We start from the raw sequence: 17,818 nt of genomic DNA on the forward strand, positions 1-17,818 counted from the left end.
CGGTTTAATGTCAAGCAGTGCAGGCTTTTACTTTTAACTCATTCACTGCTGGGGGACACAGCAGCCCGTAGCAGAGCAATCTAATGGGACTCTATCTCCCCCAGCACTGAAGGAGTTAAGACTGGGCAGGAACAACTGCAAGAATATAATTCACATGACAGCACCAACAGACCTAATGTAATTGAATGTGACATAACATTCTCAGCATAGGAAGACACAGAGCTGCTCCCAGATCTTCGATATTACATGAGACCGGGGGATGAAGGTCAGTATACTAATGGCTAGCTCACATGGCTGAAGTCTGTAATCTACTTTTTGTAACCCTGTCGCTGCCAGAGAGATACATTGCAACATGCCCAACCAGTGGCACATTTCACATTTTGCCTCCATAGGCACTTAGCTTTTTGCTGCCGTTGCCGTCTCGACCTGCAGCGCCGCCCTCCTCATGCTGCAGTGTCAAATGATGCCGCAATGTCACGTAACGATGTGTTTCCACGACAACGTGACACCATATGACATTGCAGCGTCGTCTGACGCCACGATGCTACAGGAGGTGGAGGGCGGCACGTAGGAGAAGGTGAGAGACCTACACAGAGGCCTCACACACTCCCCTGGTAAGCGGTGGGGAAGAGAGCGGGGCCTCTGTATAAGGAGGGGGGGGGGAATTTGCCACCCCCAATTTTTGCTGCTCTAGGCCTTGGCCTATCGGGCCTAATGGGAAATCCACCACTGTACTCAACGTACCCATGTCTGCAGCTGCATAATGCTCAACTACAGTAGCAATCAGGCAAGTAGTAACCAACCCAAGAGTGTTGTGTGTGAGCAGATCTATAATGCATTAATCCAGGGGTGTGCAAACTGGGGGGCGCGGTGCTTACAGAGGCCCCGCGCTCTTCCCCAAAGCATTTAAATTAAATGCCGGGGGAGCGCGCAAGGCCTCTGTAAGTTCCCTTAAGTTGTCTCCGGCAACTTCTGGTGCTGCATCGCCATGGCAACGGGGGGTCACATGATGTCCAGTTGCCATGGGAAAGTGGCGTGTCATGATGTCAGAAACTAAGGAAACAAGATAAGGAGGGGGTGCACGAGCAGGGGGGGAGAGCAGGCAGGGGGGGGGCAGACGTAAAAGTTTATGCACCCCTTCATTAATCAATGCTAGGCTAAAGTTCTAGGGATATTCTTCTCAAGGGAAGATTGGACGTTACAAAGTGACACTACTTAATATAGTGAAAAAAAGGGTAACGTGCAGTAACTTCCATTCACTTGATTGGAGTGAACGCATTGTTAACGAGGCATTACAAGGCATCTCGCTATAGGGTTCCGGGTGCTCAGTCATTTGTATGTTCTGAGGTTTCAGAAAGTGCAGCAGACCTGGAAACAGCTGTTAAACATCAGCATACGCTCACATACTTTCTGTTTTTTTAATGGCATAACAACCCCATTAAACTAATTTTTATCTTTTCACGGTGAACACATTATGAAACACACTCAGTTTTTCTTTTTGAGCTAATGATAGAACCACTAACCACCGGCATTTTTGAATCTCTGCAGCATTCCTTGCGAGTCCCTTACATTATCATATAGGCTAAACCTCTGATAATACCATCAGCTTTGAAAGCTAATTGGTTGAATTTCGCATTGATATCACAGTGATGGCCAGAAATCAGCCAATCCACTTTTAGAACGTAATAAATGGTAGCGCATGCGCTCCGATTTGAATTTTAGGTTACTGTTGGTCCGGGCATGCTCATCTGCTGAATTGGGGAGGGGTTCTAGGTTTGGGCCTGTACCGGTCATGGGTATGGGCTCTGGGAGCACCTGTGGTTGCTCATTGGCCAGCACTAGTTGTAACCTCTTCAGATTGCTGTTGCAGGACTTGCTCTCTAACTCCCCCACACTGAGGTCAAATACCATATTTGGTCAATGGATATAAGGGATCTGTCTAAACATCCAGGAAGTGACATCATCTGGTTCAAAGCTACCACGGCCATTCTGTTACCTGGCAAATCCTGCCCTTACTCCACTGACAGGAAATCAGCCTCTCTTTGGCTCTCATTTCCAGCAGCTGCCTCTGGCCTTAAATAGCAGACAGTTGCTACTAGTCTTTGCTCGTGCAAAGTACTGGTTATCTTGTCCTGTCTGTTCTCCCTCGCCTTTGTTTTGCTTCCTGCCTGTCTTAACCTTGGAACTGAATCTGACTACCCCTTGCCTGCCGCCTGCCTCGACCTCGGAACCGGACCTGACTACCCTTTGCCTGCCGCCTGCCTCGACCTTGAAACCGAACCTGGCTACCCTTTGCCTTCTGCCTGCCTCAACCTCAGAACCGGACCTGATTACCCCTGCTTCCCAGGCCTCTAATTCCAGGTCTGTAGGTCCATATCCTGTTTTGCAGTCAGCAACGAAGTCTCCTCCCCGGGGAACTGTGGCTACCATTGCCACTGGAACTTATTTGTTCACAGAGTCTGGATGGAGCCTGATGTCTGTGCAGCAGGGAAGGGGATCAGGGACTGGTGGGGGCACAGAGGCTGTGGATGACTACTGTAGGTAAAAAGGGGGGTGAGGGATGGATGAGGCCAGCTTGTTGTACGTGCCAGTGAGCTTCGTGTTATACGTACCCGGGAACTTCAAAACTAACATTAAAATATTCAAATCAAATGTTGATGATAATAGTCAGTGGTCGACAAATCACCAAAACATTTTTGACATTGATCCGCTGACCAAAGGAACCGGCCGATCCGCTGCTGATCCAAATTCGCGGAAAAAAATTCATCCATCTCTAGTGCAGATCACTCCAGCGGAGCAGCCAGCCTAATAAAAATGGTAAGGAAGCCCCCTCCACATCTTTTTCATTCCTCCTTTCTAGGCGTGATCACATGATTGGAAGTGCTGAAGGTCTGGCAGCAAACCCTACCACTGTACAGGTTAATTATTTATTTATAAAATATTTTACCAGGAAGTAATACATTGAGAGTTACCTCTTGTTTTCAAGTATGTCCTGGGCACAGAGTTAAGACAAATAATACATGGTTACAAATAGTTACATAAATGAACAGGGTATACATTATATACAAGACATTGCATGCACAGTTAAAGATAATAAATATTATGGATGTATGAAACAGTTACAGACCAGATTAAAATGTGTGGCAGCCTTAGATTTGAAAGAACTTAAACTGGTGGTGGATGTGAGAGTCTCTAGTAGGTTCTTCCAGTTTTGGGGTGCACGGTAAGAAAAGGATGAACGTCCGGATACTTTGTTGAGCCTTGGGACCATGAACAGTCTTTTGGAGTCTGATCTCAGATGATAGGTGCTGCATGTGGTAGGGGTGAGGAGCTTGTACAGGTAGCTGGTAGCTTGCCCATAAAGAATTTGAAGGTAAGACAGGAAAGGTGAACTTTTCACCTACACTATAGTGATGACCAATCTAGTTCTTTGAGCATATCGCAGTGATATGTGTTGTAGTTGCATTGGAGAACAAAACGACAAATTGAATTGTAGAGGGTGTCAAGTTTGCTAAGGTGGGTTTGAGGTGCCGAGCCATATACTATGGGGCCGATTTACTAAGCTACGTTAACTAGCGCTAAAATGGGTTATATCGCCCGGCCGCAAAAGGCTGAAGCCATAAGCGCTATTCACTAATACTGCTCGGTGCGTTTACGGCCGGCCTTGGCCAAAAGGGCCATAGCGCACGGTCACCTTTTTCCCCCCCTGTTATCGTGCTAAAAGTTATTTAGCACGATAACTATTATAAACAAAGCAGCCTGTAAGAACTGCATGGAGACGCTGCGTCTCAATGCACGGCTCTTACAGGCGATCGTGCTGGCCAAATATGATTTTTAATAGTATTATACATGAGCAGGGGGTCTTCTGAGCTGAACCGCATTGGTTTCAGGTCCGAGGACCCCCTACTTCAGGAGATACAGGCCCTGTTATGGGGTGCCGGTATCCCCTGCAGAATTTCAATGTCCCGGTCACGTGACGCGGGAGCTTTAAAGTGCAGGGGATACCGGCACCCCATAACGGGGCCTTTAACTCCTGAAGTAGGGGATCCTCGGACCTGAAACCGATGGGGTTCAGCTCAGGAGACCCCCTGCACATCTACACTAGTATTAAAAAACTGATAACAATAAATAATAGTTCATTACCATAGCGGCTATCCGCTATGGTAATGAAGCTGCAATAATGTACATTTTAATAATAGTGTGTGGGAGCAGGGGGTCCCCTGCTACCACACAATATTAATAAAAATACATTAAAGCAGCTTCATTACCTTAGCGGCTATACGTATTTGGATAATAGTAATTTTGCACATTAATGTACTTTATGTGTTAGGGGACGGGGGTATTTTTTTACAGTCTTGTTTAATTTTTGGGGGCACTCCATTGGTACCGCAGGCCCGCTGGGACCCCCAGACGGCCGCGGGGACCCCGGATGCCTCCGGACGGCCGCGGGGACTCCCGGACACCCCCGCGGGCCTGTTGTATGGATGGTGTGCCAGCAAAAAGGTAAACAATGAATTTGTTTCTAAGTCCAGCTTCTTTTGCGCCTGCCTTTAGCTGGCGCGTTTGTTTGGCGCTTTTTTTAAGGCCGATTCACTTAGCGCTGCTTAGTGAATCGGTAGTACTGGCAAAAATCAGCGCAAAAGGCTGATCGTGCGCATTTTGCGCCGAGGGCAAAAAAAATACCTTTTAAGACCGATAAAGCGCCGTTATCACTGCTTAGTGAATCGCAATGCAGCTTTATCGGGCTTAAAGGGTACTTTGCGCTCTTAAAGCCACTTAACAGACCTTATTGAATCGGCCTCTATGTCTCCATAGTCAATAATTGGCATTAACATCTGCTGTGCGATACGCTTTATGACCAGGAGACTTAGGGAGGATTTGTTCCTGTAAAGTACCCCTAGTTTGGCATAGGTTTTGATTGTTAGGGTATCAATGTGCATTCCGAATGTTAAGTGGGAGGCCAACCACATGCCCAGGTATTTAAAACTAGTAACAGGAGTTAGGGTGGTGTTAGTGTTGGTTCTAATCTGGAGCTCAGTCGCTGGAAGCTTTAATAATTTAGTCTTGGTCCCAAATACCATTGTTACAGTCTTGTCAGTGTTTAAAAACAGTTTGTTTTGGGTAATCCAGTTTTCGAGTCTCAAAAATTCAGACTGAAGTATGTGTTGAAGGTCAGAGAGGCTATGGCTGTGTGCATATATGATTGTGTCATCTGCATACATGTGTATTGAAGCTTCCTTACAAGCTGTGGGAAGATCATTGATGAACACTGAGAAGAGTAGGGGCCCCAGAACAGAGCCTTGCGGGACGCCACAGGTGATATCCAGGGGGTTGGAGTTAGAGCTTGAGATTGACACATGTTGGGATCTACCTGATAGGTAGGACTGAAACCAGTTTAAAGCGTGCTTCCCTATTCCAAAGCTCTGGCGTTTGTTAAGCAGGATAGCATGATCAACAGTATCAAAAGCCTTTGCAAAATCTAGGAATATTGCACCAGTGAGTTGACCCCGTTCCATTCCACACTGGATTTCATTGCACACTTTTAGCAGGGTTGTTACGGTGGAATGTTTGGGGCGAAAGCCAGATTGGAATTGGCTAGGGAAATTTGACTTGGTATAGTAATCTCTTAGTTGGGAGTGGACACATTTTTCCATGACATTGGATAGGACTGGGAGAAGGGAAATTGGTCTGTAGTTTGAGACAGTGTTTTGTCCCCACTTTTGAAGATTGGGACAACTCTAGCAGTTTTCCAGTTCTTAGGGATATGGCCTGCAGATAGGATAGAGTTGACTATGGAAGCAATTTGTTTTGCAATGGCTGGGGCACCAAGTCTTAGGAACCTAGATTGCAGTAAGTCAGGTCCACATTGGCTGCTTAGTTGTAATTTGAGGAGCGCTTGTGTAATCTCCTCTTCAGATACTCGGCCAAATTGAAAATTGTGGGCAGTGTTGGGAGGGGGTGGGGCTATATGGGTACTCCCAGGATGATATTCAGGTTTGTGGTTTGGGTTGCGTTTCATTAATAAGTTAGTAGCACACCTGACAAAGTAGTCATTGAATGCATTTGCAATGTCGGTGGGATTTGTCAGAGTAATATCCCCCTTAGTGATATTACTTGGCTGCTGATGGTTAGAAGTCTGGAATATGTTGTTGATAACCTTCCAGAAGTTAGCTGGATTTGATGTATTCTGGTGGAGTTTGTCAGAGTAATATTGTGCTTTTGCATGCCTTGTTTGCCTTGTGCACATGTTCCGCAGGCATCTGTAGTGATTGAGATCCTTGGTAGTGCCAGTTACTTTGTGGCTTTTCCACAAGACATCCCTGAACTGGTAGAGTGCTAAAAGGTCAGGTGTTACCCCTGGAAGGTGGGCACCCCGTACCCTTATTCTGCGTAGTGGAGCATGGGTATCACAGAGTTTTAAGAACTCGGATTGGAAATAGTCAAGCGCAGAATCAGGGTCGGGAATTAAATCGATTCTGTGCCAAGGGCAGTTGGTAAGGTCAGCCAAAAACTGTTGTGGGTTAAACTTTCTAAATGTTCTAGTGAGGAGAACTTTAGGGCTTGATTGGGGCGGTTTAACTTTCCTTACACAGTACACTATTGCATGGTCACTGAAAATCTGAGGAAGGATGCCAGAGGATTGGATTCTGCTGGGATTTGAGGAGAGAATCCAGTCAAGCAAGGAATGGTTGTGCGATTTCAGGTTTCTTCGTGTGGGTTGGGAAATGAGTTGCGATAGGTTACGCGATTTAATTTGTGTGTGAATTTTATGGTTTTTAGGGTCAAGCCAATTGAAGTTAAAATCCCCAAGAATGAGCAGCTCACTCTTTTCATTCAGAGAGGAAATGGAGCCAAGAAACTGGATGATATCAGTCAGGGATTGTAGAGGGGCTTTAGGGGGCGGTAGATGCCAGTAAGCAAGATGGGCTTAGAAAAGGGGAGGCATATTCTGCCAACTAGGATTTCAAAAGAGGGTGGGCTTGGGGGGGCAATTTAACAGTTTAAACTGTAAGGTGTCTGCAATATAAAATAACACCCCTCCTCTCTTTGACCTATCTCTCCTAGAAATGGAGTATCCCTGAATGGCAATATGTGCATCAGGGGTTTTAGGGGTTAGCCATGTTTCTGTAAGAACGATGGCTTTGGGTTTATAGATAAGGCACCATGCCCTTAGTTCGTCCGGTTTGAGCAGCAGACTCTGGATATTTATGTGGGCGACAGATAGCCCTTTTTGGAATTTGAAGGGGGTATTCTCAGGGGTATGGGACAGAGTTGAAGTGGGAGGGCCTGGGTTAGATTCAATATCACCTGCTAAAGAGAGTAATAGTATGAGTAGAAATTTGAGTAGTTGTTTGCAAGTTGTAACTTTATGATTTTTGCCAATTGAGTGTGCGGTGGTTGGAGTGCTGGTTTTCAGGGTTCTCCACCAACATTCTGTAGATAGTGCAAGGCTTTTGAGTAATCCGGGGTGTATGGTGGTGTTGGGCGTGGGCCAGGAGGGGGGAGTGTGTAGTGTATAGAGAGAGTAAGGCCTGGGACCCGCTGCGCTCGTTGGCGCGGGCGGCAATGTAGCGAGTTCCCCACCAGCAGGGGAATCCTCGCGAGCCGGTCCCGGTCCCCACTGGCTGCACAGCTGACTACACGCTGTGGCGCGTCAGCCGCTAGGAGACACCACAGAATGGTGTTTCCTAGCGTTGACGCGTCACGTGGTGTGGCTGTGAGCCAATGGGGAGGGGAGGCTGCGGGAGGAGGCGAGGCTTCGGGGAGCGGGGAGGAGTGTGGAGTGAAATCAGCGTGAGTGCCTCTCTGTGTGTGTGTCTGAGTGCGTGCGTGCCTGCCTGTGTGTGTGCCTGTCTCTGTCTGTGTGTGTGTGTGTGTGTGTGTGTATGAGTGCGTGCGTGCCTGTCTCTGTCTGTGTGTGTGTGTGTGTGTGTATGAGTGCGTGAGTGCCTGCCTGTGTGTGTGTTTATGTGTGTGTATGTATGTATGAGTGCCTGCGTGTGTGTGTTTTTTTTACTTACCTGCAGCCGTGGCAGCCCGTGGAGGGAGGGGGGGGAAGAGTAGCGGGTCCCTCCGCTCAAGCCACGCCCCCCCCTCCCTGTCAATCCTCCCACTCCCGCCCACCTCCCGCTCCGGCCCCTCACGTCATGGCCGCGCCCCCCCACGTCATGGCCGCGCCCCCCCCGACCCGTTTGGCCACGCCCCCCCCGCTCCGAGAAAAGTAGCCTGTAGACCGCAGATCGCGGTACAGCGAGTTGCACGCGCCGCCGGCAAGCAAGCCAGCCGTGCGGACGCGTGCAACGGGACCTTAGCCTAACAATGGCCTGGGTGAGCTAAAGCCAGAGGTTAACACTAATGGCCAGGTAATGCCCTGTACTCGAAGAATGATTACTAAATCACAGCATGTCAATTTGTGTAATAAAGGGACCCAAACTTCAATTACAAATTTATGCAAAGTAGCTGAGTTTTTAATGTTACATACATCTTGAAATCTTTTTCCTATTTGAAAAAGGGACAATACGCAGAGATCCATACAATTATAAAATAAAAACGAATGCATAATAATGTCATCAGATATATTTAGCGGTTTCTAGAATTTCTATGTTGTCTCCAAAGCAAAATGTTCAACATCAGTGATTTCATTTTTCATATTAAACCAACTATTTCCCGCTGCAGCATATGTTAAACCGGATCAATCCTTGATGGGCATCGGACGCAAGCTTTCAAGACTTCAAATGTCTATAACTAAGATTAAAAGCTATAAAGCTTTTTCAGTTCCATTTTGCAGCCAAGATCGACCCCTTTCCTAATAGACGTTTCCACATGTATTGCTCTCATCCTTCTGATTGAATAATTTAGTTCCTCCTCTGTTGAAATGGTCTTTTTTTTTATTTTGCATTTTGCCCAGAACAAGATTGCAAATTACACGAATAGCTCAGATTGGGCAGTGTTTGGTTAGAGGCCGATAGCACACCAGAAATAAACATACTAGTGGACCTATGTCTCTCATACAGCTCCCCCACCTGGCATCATTTAAAGGTCTAGGATGCCTTGCAGGCTGAGTCTGCTTGAAATAGAGTTAGCAGATACTGTACAACCTAACCACATTCCAAATGTTCCAATCAATTCAGAAGGCTAGGAAGCCTCCTGAGTACAAAACCTTTTTCTATACATTATACTTGAATGATGCTATTACTGCTACAGGATGATAACAAAAATACTGAAAAGAAAAAAAACACAAATCACACATGCAGCGTGCTAAAGAGATGTAGTATTCACTTGCATATTTCATTATACAATATAATGCTCATTAGCTAAGCACTATGCAATCATAATTAAAACAACAGTACCTCACCGAATATGTTTGAAAAACACAGAAGACGCAAGTACTTTAAAAAAATGTTACATCGTTTCAGAATTTATTTACAGTAAAATAAGCAGTCACATCTATTCCAACTGCTAGAAATAGTGGTCGTGGTTGCAAGAAAACGAACAAACATATAAATGCAGAATTCTCCATAAAACAAAGATAGCAATTAGCGGAGAAAATAAAACAGGAATATGTGTGTATATGTGCATGTGTATATATATATATAGGAGAAGGAGTGGCTCAGTGAGTAAAAACACTGACTGACACTGAGATTGCTGCAGGGGAGCCTGGTTCAATTCCCGGTGTCGGCTCCTTGTGACCTTGGGCAAGTCACTTTATCTCCCTGTGCCTCAGGCACCAAAAACATAGATTGTAAGCTCTACAGCGCAGGGACCCATGCCTGCAAAATGTCTCTGTAAAGCGCTGCGTACAATTAGCAGCGCTATACAAGAACATGCTATTATTATTATTATTATTTACAGCTATATTTGCATATATATATATATTTACACATATGTATGTATGAATATATATATACATACATAAACGTGTGTGTGTGTGTGTGTGTGTGTGTGTGTGTGTGTGTGTGTGTGTGTGTGTGTGTGTGTGTGTGTGTGTATAATAAGGTCTGTAATGACAAAGCATATGAATGAAGAAACTTGAAAGTTAAAGGGGTTGGGCAAAAAGTAAAAAAAAAAAAAAGCCAATGAGAACAGAAAATATAGAAAATATCTTTATCAAACAAAACATGAATTTGTCTTCAGTTTTTTTAATGGGGCCAAAAATATAATTACACAAGAAAAGGTCTCTCTTTCCATTGATGCAAACAGAGGCAACATATCAATAATGTTTGTATTTGAGTTAACGTTGGCTTAATTCCTCAATGTAGGTATGATTTCCCCTTTTATTTCCCTGACTAATGTTGATATAATCAGGACAAGTAAAAGACAGCAAAGACCAAATGCAAGCAAGGCCCCTATAGGCAGCGCGCTACACTAATGTAAATTATGGCCAGACAACATAACTTGTCACAGAGGATTATTTCTGCTTAGTGAATCTGCAGGGGCCCCTTTGCTTCACCACTCAGCATTGACGAGAGCGAGCGAGAGAGAGAGGGTCTAGCCATAGCCATTAGTAGCTACCGTGGCATTGATGTTTGAGCGCACTTCTGAACTGGCTTTTGTTGAGAATATCTGTGTAGAAAGCATGCGCTGTCCCAAATCTGCTGTTACTATGAGAAATGAGGAGCTGCTTTTAAGGTACGTTGCACTCTCCTTTGCCTTAACGGATGCTTTTTAGTTGCCTTGGTCGGATTTGGCTACAAACCTGCTGTATAGGAAGTAGCTCTCATTGCTGTGTATGTCTAAATTGTACTGGTTACCTGCACAGCACGAGCGGATTTGATCTTGGGAGGCAGGAGGGGGATGTTAAAAAGACCAGCTTGCTCTTCCTTTATCTTTCCATTAACATATACAGTATCTGTTGTTTGTTATGCACAAAATAATCCTAAATAAAAAGATAAGACTTCATATTAGAGAGCTTTAAATACCACTGTAAGCTGGACTTAGCCTACCTAAACATAGTCATTAGCGCTGTGCCTGGGAGCACTTAATAAATATATTTTCATTAGCTCTTTACCATGACTGTAGTTGCCAGAAAGCTGAATCCTGCAGCTTCATTTTAAAATGGAGAGAAATTGTGCGGGAATGGGCATTCGGCTTTAAAAATGTAGTCTTTTGTTTATTTGTTAGCAGACCTTGTATTGCTCAATGCATCTTTTGGGTTGACAATGGGATGGCCAAACAATGGAGCTGTCCAAGTAGCTTAATGCATGTCTGGGAATGCAATTTTTTTTCCCCCTCTAACCCTCTTTTCATTATCTTCCCACTTCTATAATCTTGTTTGGGAGGACTAAATGTCAGCACAGGCTATTAAGCATTGCCTGTTTATTTTACTTTATTTGCTATCCTCTGTTAAATCATCCTTTCTGCAATCACAGATTCATGTCTGTTGGATTAAGTTGGGAGATTTATTGCTTACTACTTCATTAACTACAGAGGGAAACTTATTGATTTGAAATGTCCCTAATATGGTTATTAATCTGACACAGACCTCGTTATCAGGAATTCTCCGGCTAAATCTTCTGGTTGTAATTTCTAGTTAAGGGGATTTTTTTTTTTTTTTAAGATTGATGTCGGGCGCTGCTAATAACGAGAGCGTGATACACTAATGGACAGAAGATATAATGGCAAAAGTCACAATTTATAGCAGGTGAAGCACAATGTGCCGCACACATTTTCTTAAGATGATTTGCGGTGAATTTATGGTGAGACTGACAGGAAAGTTATCAACATTTTTGATTTGCACATTTTTACAGCCCCATGGAACTAAAAACAGGAATTAGGGAACTCAAAGTACAAGATGGCAAATGCAGCCTTTTTATTATATGCATCACTAAAAATGTTTGTATGTAACTGAGCATAATCCAATGATCATCATTACATAATAAATGATATCCAGCACAAACCAATAGATTTCTGTGTAGATCTCGCCGTGGTACCCATATTTGTAGAAGAATGACACAGAGTTAAGAAGAGTTCTGAGTTCTAGATGGTAAATTAGGGTCCAGAATTGTCTCCACGGTTTGTAATACAAATATTTATACGGTATTATTTACATTGTACGCATGGTTGCGTTGTACTTGAGAAAATGTAGAACCACTTATCTTTGTAAAACAAGTGTTCTATTAAGAAAAAAATGATAATACTATTAAGTGAGATAACACCCCCCCCCCCCCTTTAGATTTATTTTTTTTACACACATCATTTTGCATTTGGGACGAATGTTATAGTGTTCCTCTAAACAGCCTGTTAAAGCTTGGAATTGTCTGTAACTTGAAAGATTTGACAGAGGGAAGCAAGGGAGCTTAACACAATTGTGTCCCTGTATGACTCTAAAACACTGTCACTGTTGTTCTGGAGTGACAACTCTCTTTGTACTTTTTTTTTATTTATAGTTGGTCTATGTATATATGTGTGTGTATATGTGTATATATGTATGTGTGTATATATGTGTGTGTGTGTGTGTGTATGTGTGTGTGTGTGTGTGTGTGTGTGTGTGTGTGTGTGTGTGTGTGTGTGTGTATATATGTGTATATACATATATACATACATACATACATACATACATACATACATACATACATACATACATACATACATACATACATACATACATACAGCCCCAGTAAGCTCAGAATCCAAATCCACCACATCATATATTTATTTATTTTTTATTTATTTATAAAAATGTTTTACCAGGAAGTAATACATTGAGAGATACCTCTTGTTTTCAAGTATGTCCTGGGCAATATATATAATATATATATATATATATATATATATATATATATATATATATATATATATATATATATATATATATATATATATTTATGTTAAGAGGAGTGCTACTAGGATTGTGACCCCGTAAAGATAAACAAATAAGCATTTAACATGTAATTTGTCAATTTGGATGTAGTAATAGGCATTTTTGTCTTTTGTTTTATATATGTGTGTGTGTGTGTGTGTGTGTGTGTGTGTGTGTGTGTGTGTGTGTGTGTGTGTGTGTGTGTGTGTGTGTGTGTGTGTGTGTGTGTGTATTACACCAAAGGACATGTCCCTCCAGTCCAGAACACACACACATATACTTGTGTATAATATACATTTACAAGTCCAACATCTAATGTGTAATCTGCGTATATGTATTAAATACGTCATTTGTGTTCTTTCCTCAACACTAATTGCAAATCCCTCCAGCACTGATAGGGTTAGGCTTCTATCCCACATTTTCATGCCTCTAAAGCTTGTCAAATAGTAGGAGAGCCATGCATGCAATAATACACCATGCACTGCTAGTGGGCTGAGCTGGCAGCTTAAGAATGTATGTATACGCATGTATATTTTCCTTCCCATTTTCTCTTTACTACTGTATGTTTATTTACATCTGTGTTTTGATGTATGCTGTTAGATGCATCTAATGTTTTTTTCTATGGAGCTGCATTAATACCCTTCTTTCTCAGGTTGTACCTACTGTACATTCCTGTCACTCTGCCTGAATTTGGATACAGTGTTGCCGTAAACCAAATATACAAAACTGGAGCGATATGCAGGGTTGCTGTATGTGTTTCAGCTTTCCCTAGGACAGGGATTGCTTCGTTTATTGCTAGCTAGCAGCTGCTAGCATCCGTACACCATTCCATTGCCACCCACTGAGAGAGAGTGTGCAAGGTGGCTCATTTCAGAGCCAAATGCAAATGCCACTTCATGAATCAGTCAAAAGACACTGCTGAGGAACTGAGACAGCTGCATCTCTTTGCTAAAGACCAAAGTGTCACCTGTACCCCAAGCCTATCCAACCCCGATTGGAATGACCTGGACTTCAGCCTAAATTTCACTCCTTTGCCATTACATTGAATATCTCCCTAGCTTCATAGTAGCTTTCTTTGCAAGTGCACATGTATAAATCAGGAGTGATTCTGCATGGCCGGATGATTGAATCAAACACATACAATAGACGCTTGCAATGATTTTCACATAAAAGTGAGTATTTAAGAAAACATTTTTTCAGCCAATTTCATGATTTTGCAAATGAATATTTCAGGAGCCTTAACGACTATATTTGTTTACTTCTTCTTTTTTTTTTTTTATGTGAAATTGTTTCCGTGATGTTTCTAGCACCGGTTCATAGATAGTACAGTTTTTATAGCAAAGCAGAGCTGGGCACATTTCTGCAATAACAAAGTGACCTTTGCAACCACAAGGGGTGAATAGCTGAAATGGAAGAGTCAGGCGCAGCTCAGACGTTAGTAAGGTTGTCATCATCTGCTGTTATAAAGGCGATGAGTTATCCAGTTTAGAAATTGCAGGATGTGCAGCAGTTGATCCTTCAATGATTAGGAGCAAAGAAAAGTGAAAATAACGAACCTACCTGCTCCTAGCATGAGAAGAATATCGCCCAGTGTTAAACTGAGACTTGGACTGCTGCATAGAACGAGAATCGCTGTAGTAATAGGGTGTATTTACTATTGCACTGGTAAACTAGTTTGTGCAGTTTCTTATTTTTTACTTAAGTTTGCCCTTTATGTGAGCATTTGATATCGTGATCAACTAGATCTGAAGAAGCAGTATGACTACATTGTACCTCCAGCTTCTGCCATTACTGCAATGGTTTTCAAACTTTGCATTGTAAGGAACCCCGACCCTCTCTAATAGTGCGTCTGAGATCAGAAGCATTGTAAGGAACCCCAACCCTCTCTAATTGCGCGTCTGAGATCACATGCATTGTAAGGAACCCCAAACTCTCTAATAGAGCATCATAGATCAGAAGCATTGTAAATTCTTCTGTATTTAATACGGTTTTCATAGGACCTGAAAGTTGCAGGGGACCCCTTAATTGGGCCCTGGAAACCCAAGGGTTCCTAGGAACCCCTATGGAGAAACACTGCATTACTGTGGAGAGCAGATATCAAATTGTGCATGAACCTCCCTCACTTTGTAGCATTGACAAGAAGTAATCCAATTACAATGAGCTATATTGTATGTTAATACTTCCTGGCAGCGCACTGCTCTGAGATGAAGGCCCCTCTGGCAGTGAAAGCGTTAAAGACAGAAATGGTAAATTGCACTTGCCCTATAATATATTGGACTTTGACAACCAGCATGTGATTTCTGCTTTGGTAAATAACCCCCATTGCATCTTCTCAGCTGTCTTATACCATCAGCAGTGGAACATTATGCCTTAGTGTTATTATCATCATCCCATAATGTATTCACACACTCATTGTTAAATTACAATAAAACTCAAGTGCTTCTGTTATCAAATTGAAGTATGTAAGATTGCAAACTATACCTTTGGGGCACCAAAACAAAGAAGAACATCAAATTAATATTCATGCCCAGAACTTTGCATCCAGTGCAGATTGGGCTGGGATGCTTAGGAAGTCATTCAGGAGTGAATCAATACTAATTATTGTAATCAGCAGGGTTAATTAGCTGAAGATGCCGCCGAATGAAAGTTCATTGCTTATAGCCCTGAAAACACCTAACTTGACAAAAAACCTGAAATTAAATGGCAGAAGGTGTTACGAAGGTGGGAAGTGATAGTTTCCATTTCCAAAAGGAAGGTACCCAGCTGCTACCCAACGGTGAAATCAGATGGGCTTATCTCTCGAATAACAGGTTTAAACTTTCAGACAGCGCGCAATGAGAGAGGTATCGCCTGGTTTCGTTCTCCTGCCATGGCTGTGGTGTTGTCACGGGGGCCATTATAAATAGCTCCCCTTTCTCAAGCCATAAAATGTCAAATAATGCTATAAATTAGGTCCGCTCTGCATTTTCTGAGGTCACTGTGTCTACGAGCTCATTCAAATTCAGATTACTGCTGGCAGTCTGCAGTAGAAATGTCATTTCTGCGTTGGATTTCATTGAGCAAAAGTGACAGAAAAAATGTTTTTCATTTTATTAAATAAAATTGTAGCATACAGGGAATATTGTGTGAAGGGGACACAACCGGCACAAACGTGCATTGTGTATTTTAATCACAGATTCTGTTTCACAAAACAGATTGCATTTCTGCTTCTGAAACCCAGCAGAATGCTTTATGTAATTGTTTCCTATAAGTATATTCAGCGTAAGGAATCCATTGCTGGGCACCGTTTTGTTATTACTGGGGAATGGGGAAAAAAAAAACTCCTTTTGTATATCTGGCCCCCCTCCCTGAGCCTATTAACATGCTAACTCCTTTCGTTTAACAAAGACATGGTCACTCCAAATACAGTATTCTTATTTTTTCCACCGATCATATAGTAATAAAGTATACGGTACATAGACTGCAATTCTTTGCTTAATGGAGGTGGAATTGTCTTTCTATGAATACACACGGCTATCTCTAGACCTCAAAGAAAGGCAAAGATCACTGTATAAAGCGTAGAAAAGCACAAGAAAATAGGCAATTTAACCGCCAGCTGGGACACTGTTGCTTTAAATAAAGAATACTTTTTTTACTATAACAATTGTTGATCTTGTATCTGCTGTGTATGTGTGTGTGTGACCCAGTGCTTTTAACAGCAAACCTATTTCTCCAAGTCGTATTATAAATATGTATACCTAGAAGTCTCATAGGGAACGAAGCAAAGCTAGGGCTGAACTATGTATAACATTTTGTAGCGCCTGCACTACAAAGCATCACTGTGCCTCTATTCAGTAAGAAATGCTGTAAGTATTCTTGCATTTTTTGTTCCCCTGGGAGAAGCCTTGTGAGCTCTCACAGACCATCACAAAAATAAGGATTTAGCAAGAGGTTCCCTGTAGATTGGTCATCAGGTGCCATTGAAACCTTCAAAGCAGGAGAAGGCAGTTTTATTCTTCATTCTTATTTTCGAATTTCTGGAATTTTACCGTTCTGGGATTTTTTTTTGATTTAAAAAAAAAAAAAGTTTATTAAACCATGTATGCAGTGTTTTTCTTTTGTATTTTTTGTATTTTTAGTAAGAGACCGTTAAAAACATAGTAACCATACAACCGATTTACATTAAAAAGGGAATTATATGCCATTAGATAGATGAATACTCGATGTATGTAATCATGAGAGAACACGAAAGGAGTTATCCTGGGTTTTCCCCACTCACAGTAGCTTCTTGAGTGACAGGGGAGGTGGTGGGACTAGGCCTGTGTGTGTCCAATCACTGGATTCAGACCTGGTATCTGCTTCCCTTATACTTAAGGAACTGCACTGCTAAATTTAGTCAGTGCCTCTACGTCCTTGAGAGAGGCTGGTCTACCCTAACAATTGTGCAGGGCTCTGTCAATCTGTATTCCCTCCACTAGGGGAGTGGATGGGTGAGTACACCCCTTACTCCACCAGGGAGTAAGAGAAGAGCAAGGACTGCTTCAGGGTCCCTTGGCCTGGAGTATAGGTCCGGGGTACATCCTGAGGGTGAAGCCCCACGAAGTGAAGTATGCTGTTCCATCTGCCAGTGTACTAAATAAAGTGTGATCCTGTTCAAAGATATCTTCCTGCCTGAGACTACAATCTATCAGGGGGAGGGGAAGTAAGTTCTCCTGCAAGGATTGTCCCACATCCCTGGGGCCTTCAATAGATGGAGGTTCTGTGAGAAAGAATCAGTTACTACCCCAGAAGTCTGTCCTGTTTTCCTCCACAACACCGCAGGATACTCAGATCTACTGTAAGCCATCAGGTATGCACCACACCACACCGTGTAATGGTGAAATCTCCCAGAGAGGGGGGGGGGGGGGGGGAAACACCGCTACATTTGGAGGCACTGCTGAGATCATCAGGACAGGCTTTCAGCGAAGCAGAACTGGAAGATAAGAGGTATACTTCCAGAGAGAGTACCATAGAAGGAGGAAGGCTAGGTGTAGTGTCCAG

At 43.0% G+C, this 17,818-nt stretch overlaps 1 protein-coding gene across 24 annotated transcripts in view; it reads left to right on the top strand.

The window, feature by feature from the left end:
• Positions 1-245: 245 nt before the first annotated feature.
• Positions 246-17,818, top strand: part of CELF2 (CUGBP Elav-like family member 2) — a 392,945-nt gene continuing 375,372 nt past the window's right edge. For 16 of the 24 annotated variants that reach the window (XM_075599436.1, XM_075599441.1, XM_075599440.1 and 13 more), the window contains exon 1: positions 10,447-10,629. In XM_075599436.1, coding sequence (XP_075455551.1) covers positions 10,523-10,629 — 107 coding nt within the window. In that variant the 5' untranslated portion in view covers positions 10,447-10,522. Of the gene's footprint in view, positions 266-10,446; positions 10,630-13,288; positions 13,313-13,424; positions 13,972-17,818 lie in introns of those variants that run through there. The other 8 variants (XM_075599459.1, XM_075599461.1, XM_075599460.1 and 5 more) reach the window with 4 other exon arrangements.

Source organism: Ascaphus truei, chromosome 5, assembly GCF_040206685.1.
Source record: "Ascaphus truei isolate aAscTru1 chromosome 5, aAscTru1.hap1, whole genome shotgun sequence".
NCBI lineage: Eukaryota > Metazoa > Chordata > Amphibia > Anura > Ascaphidae > Ascaphus > Ascaphus truei.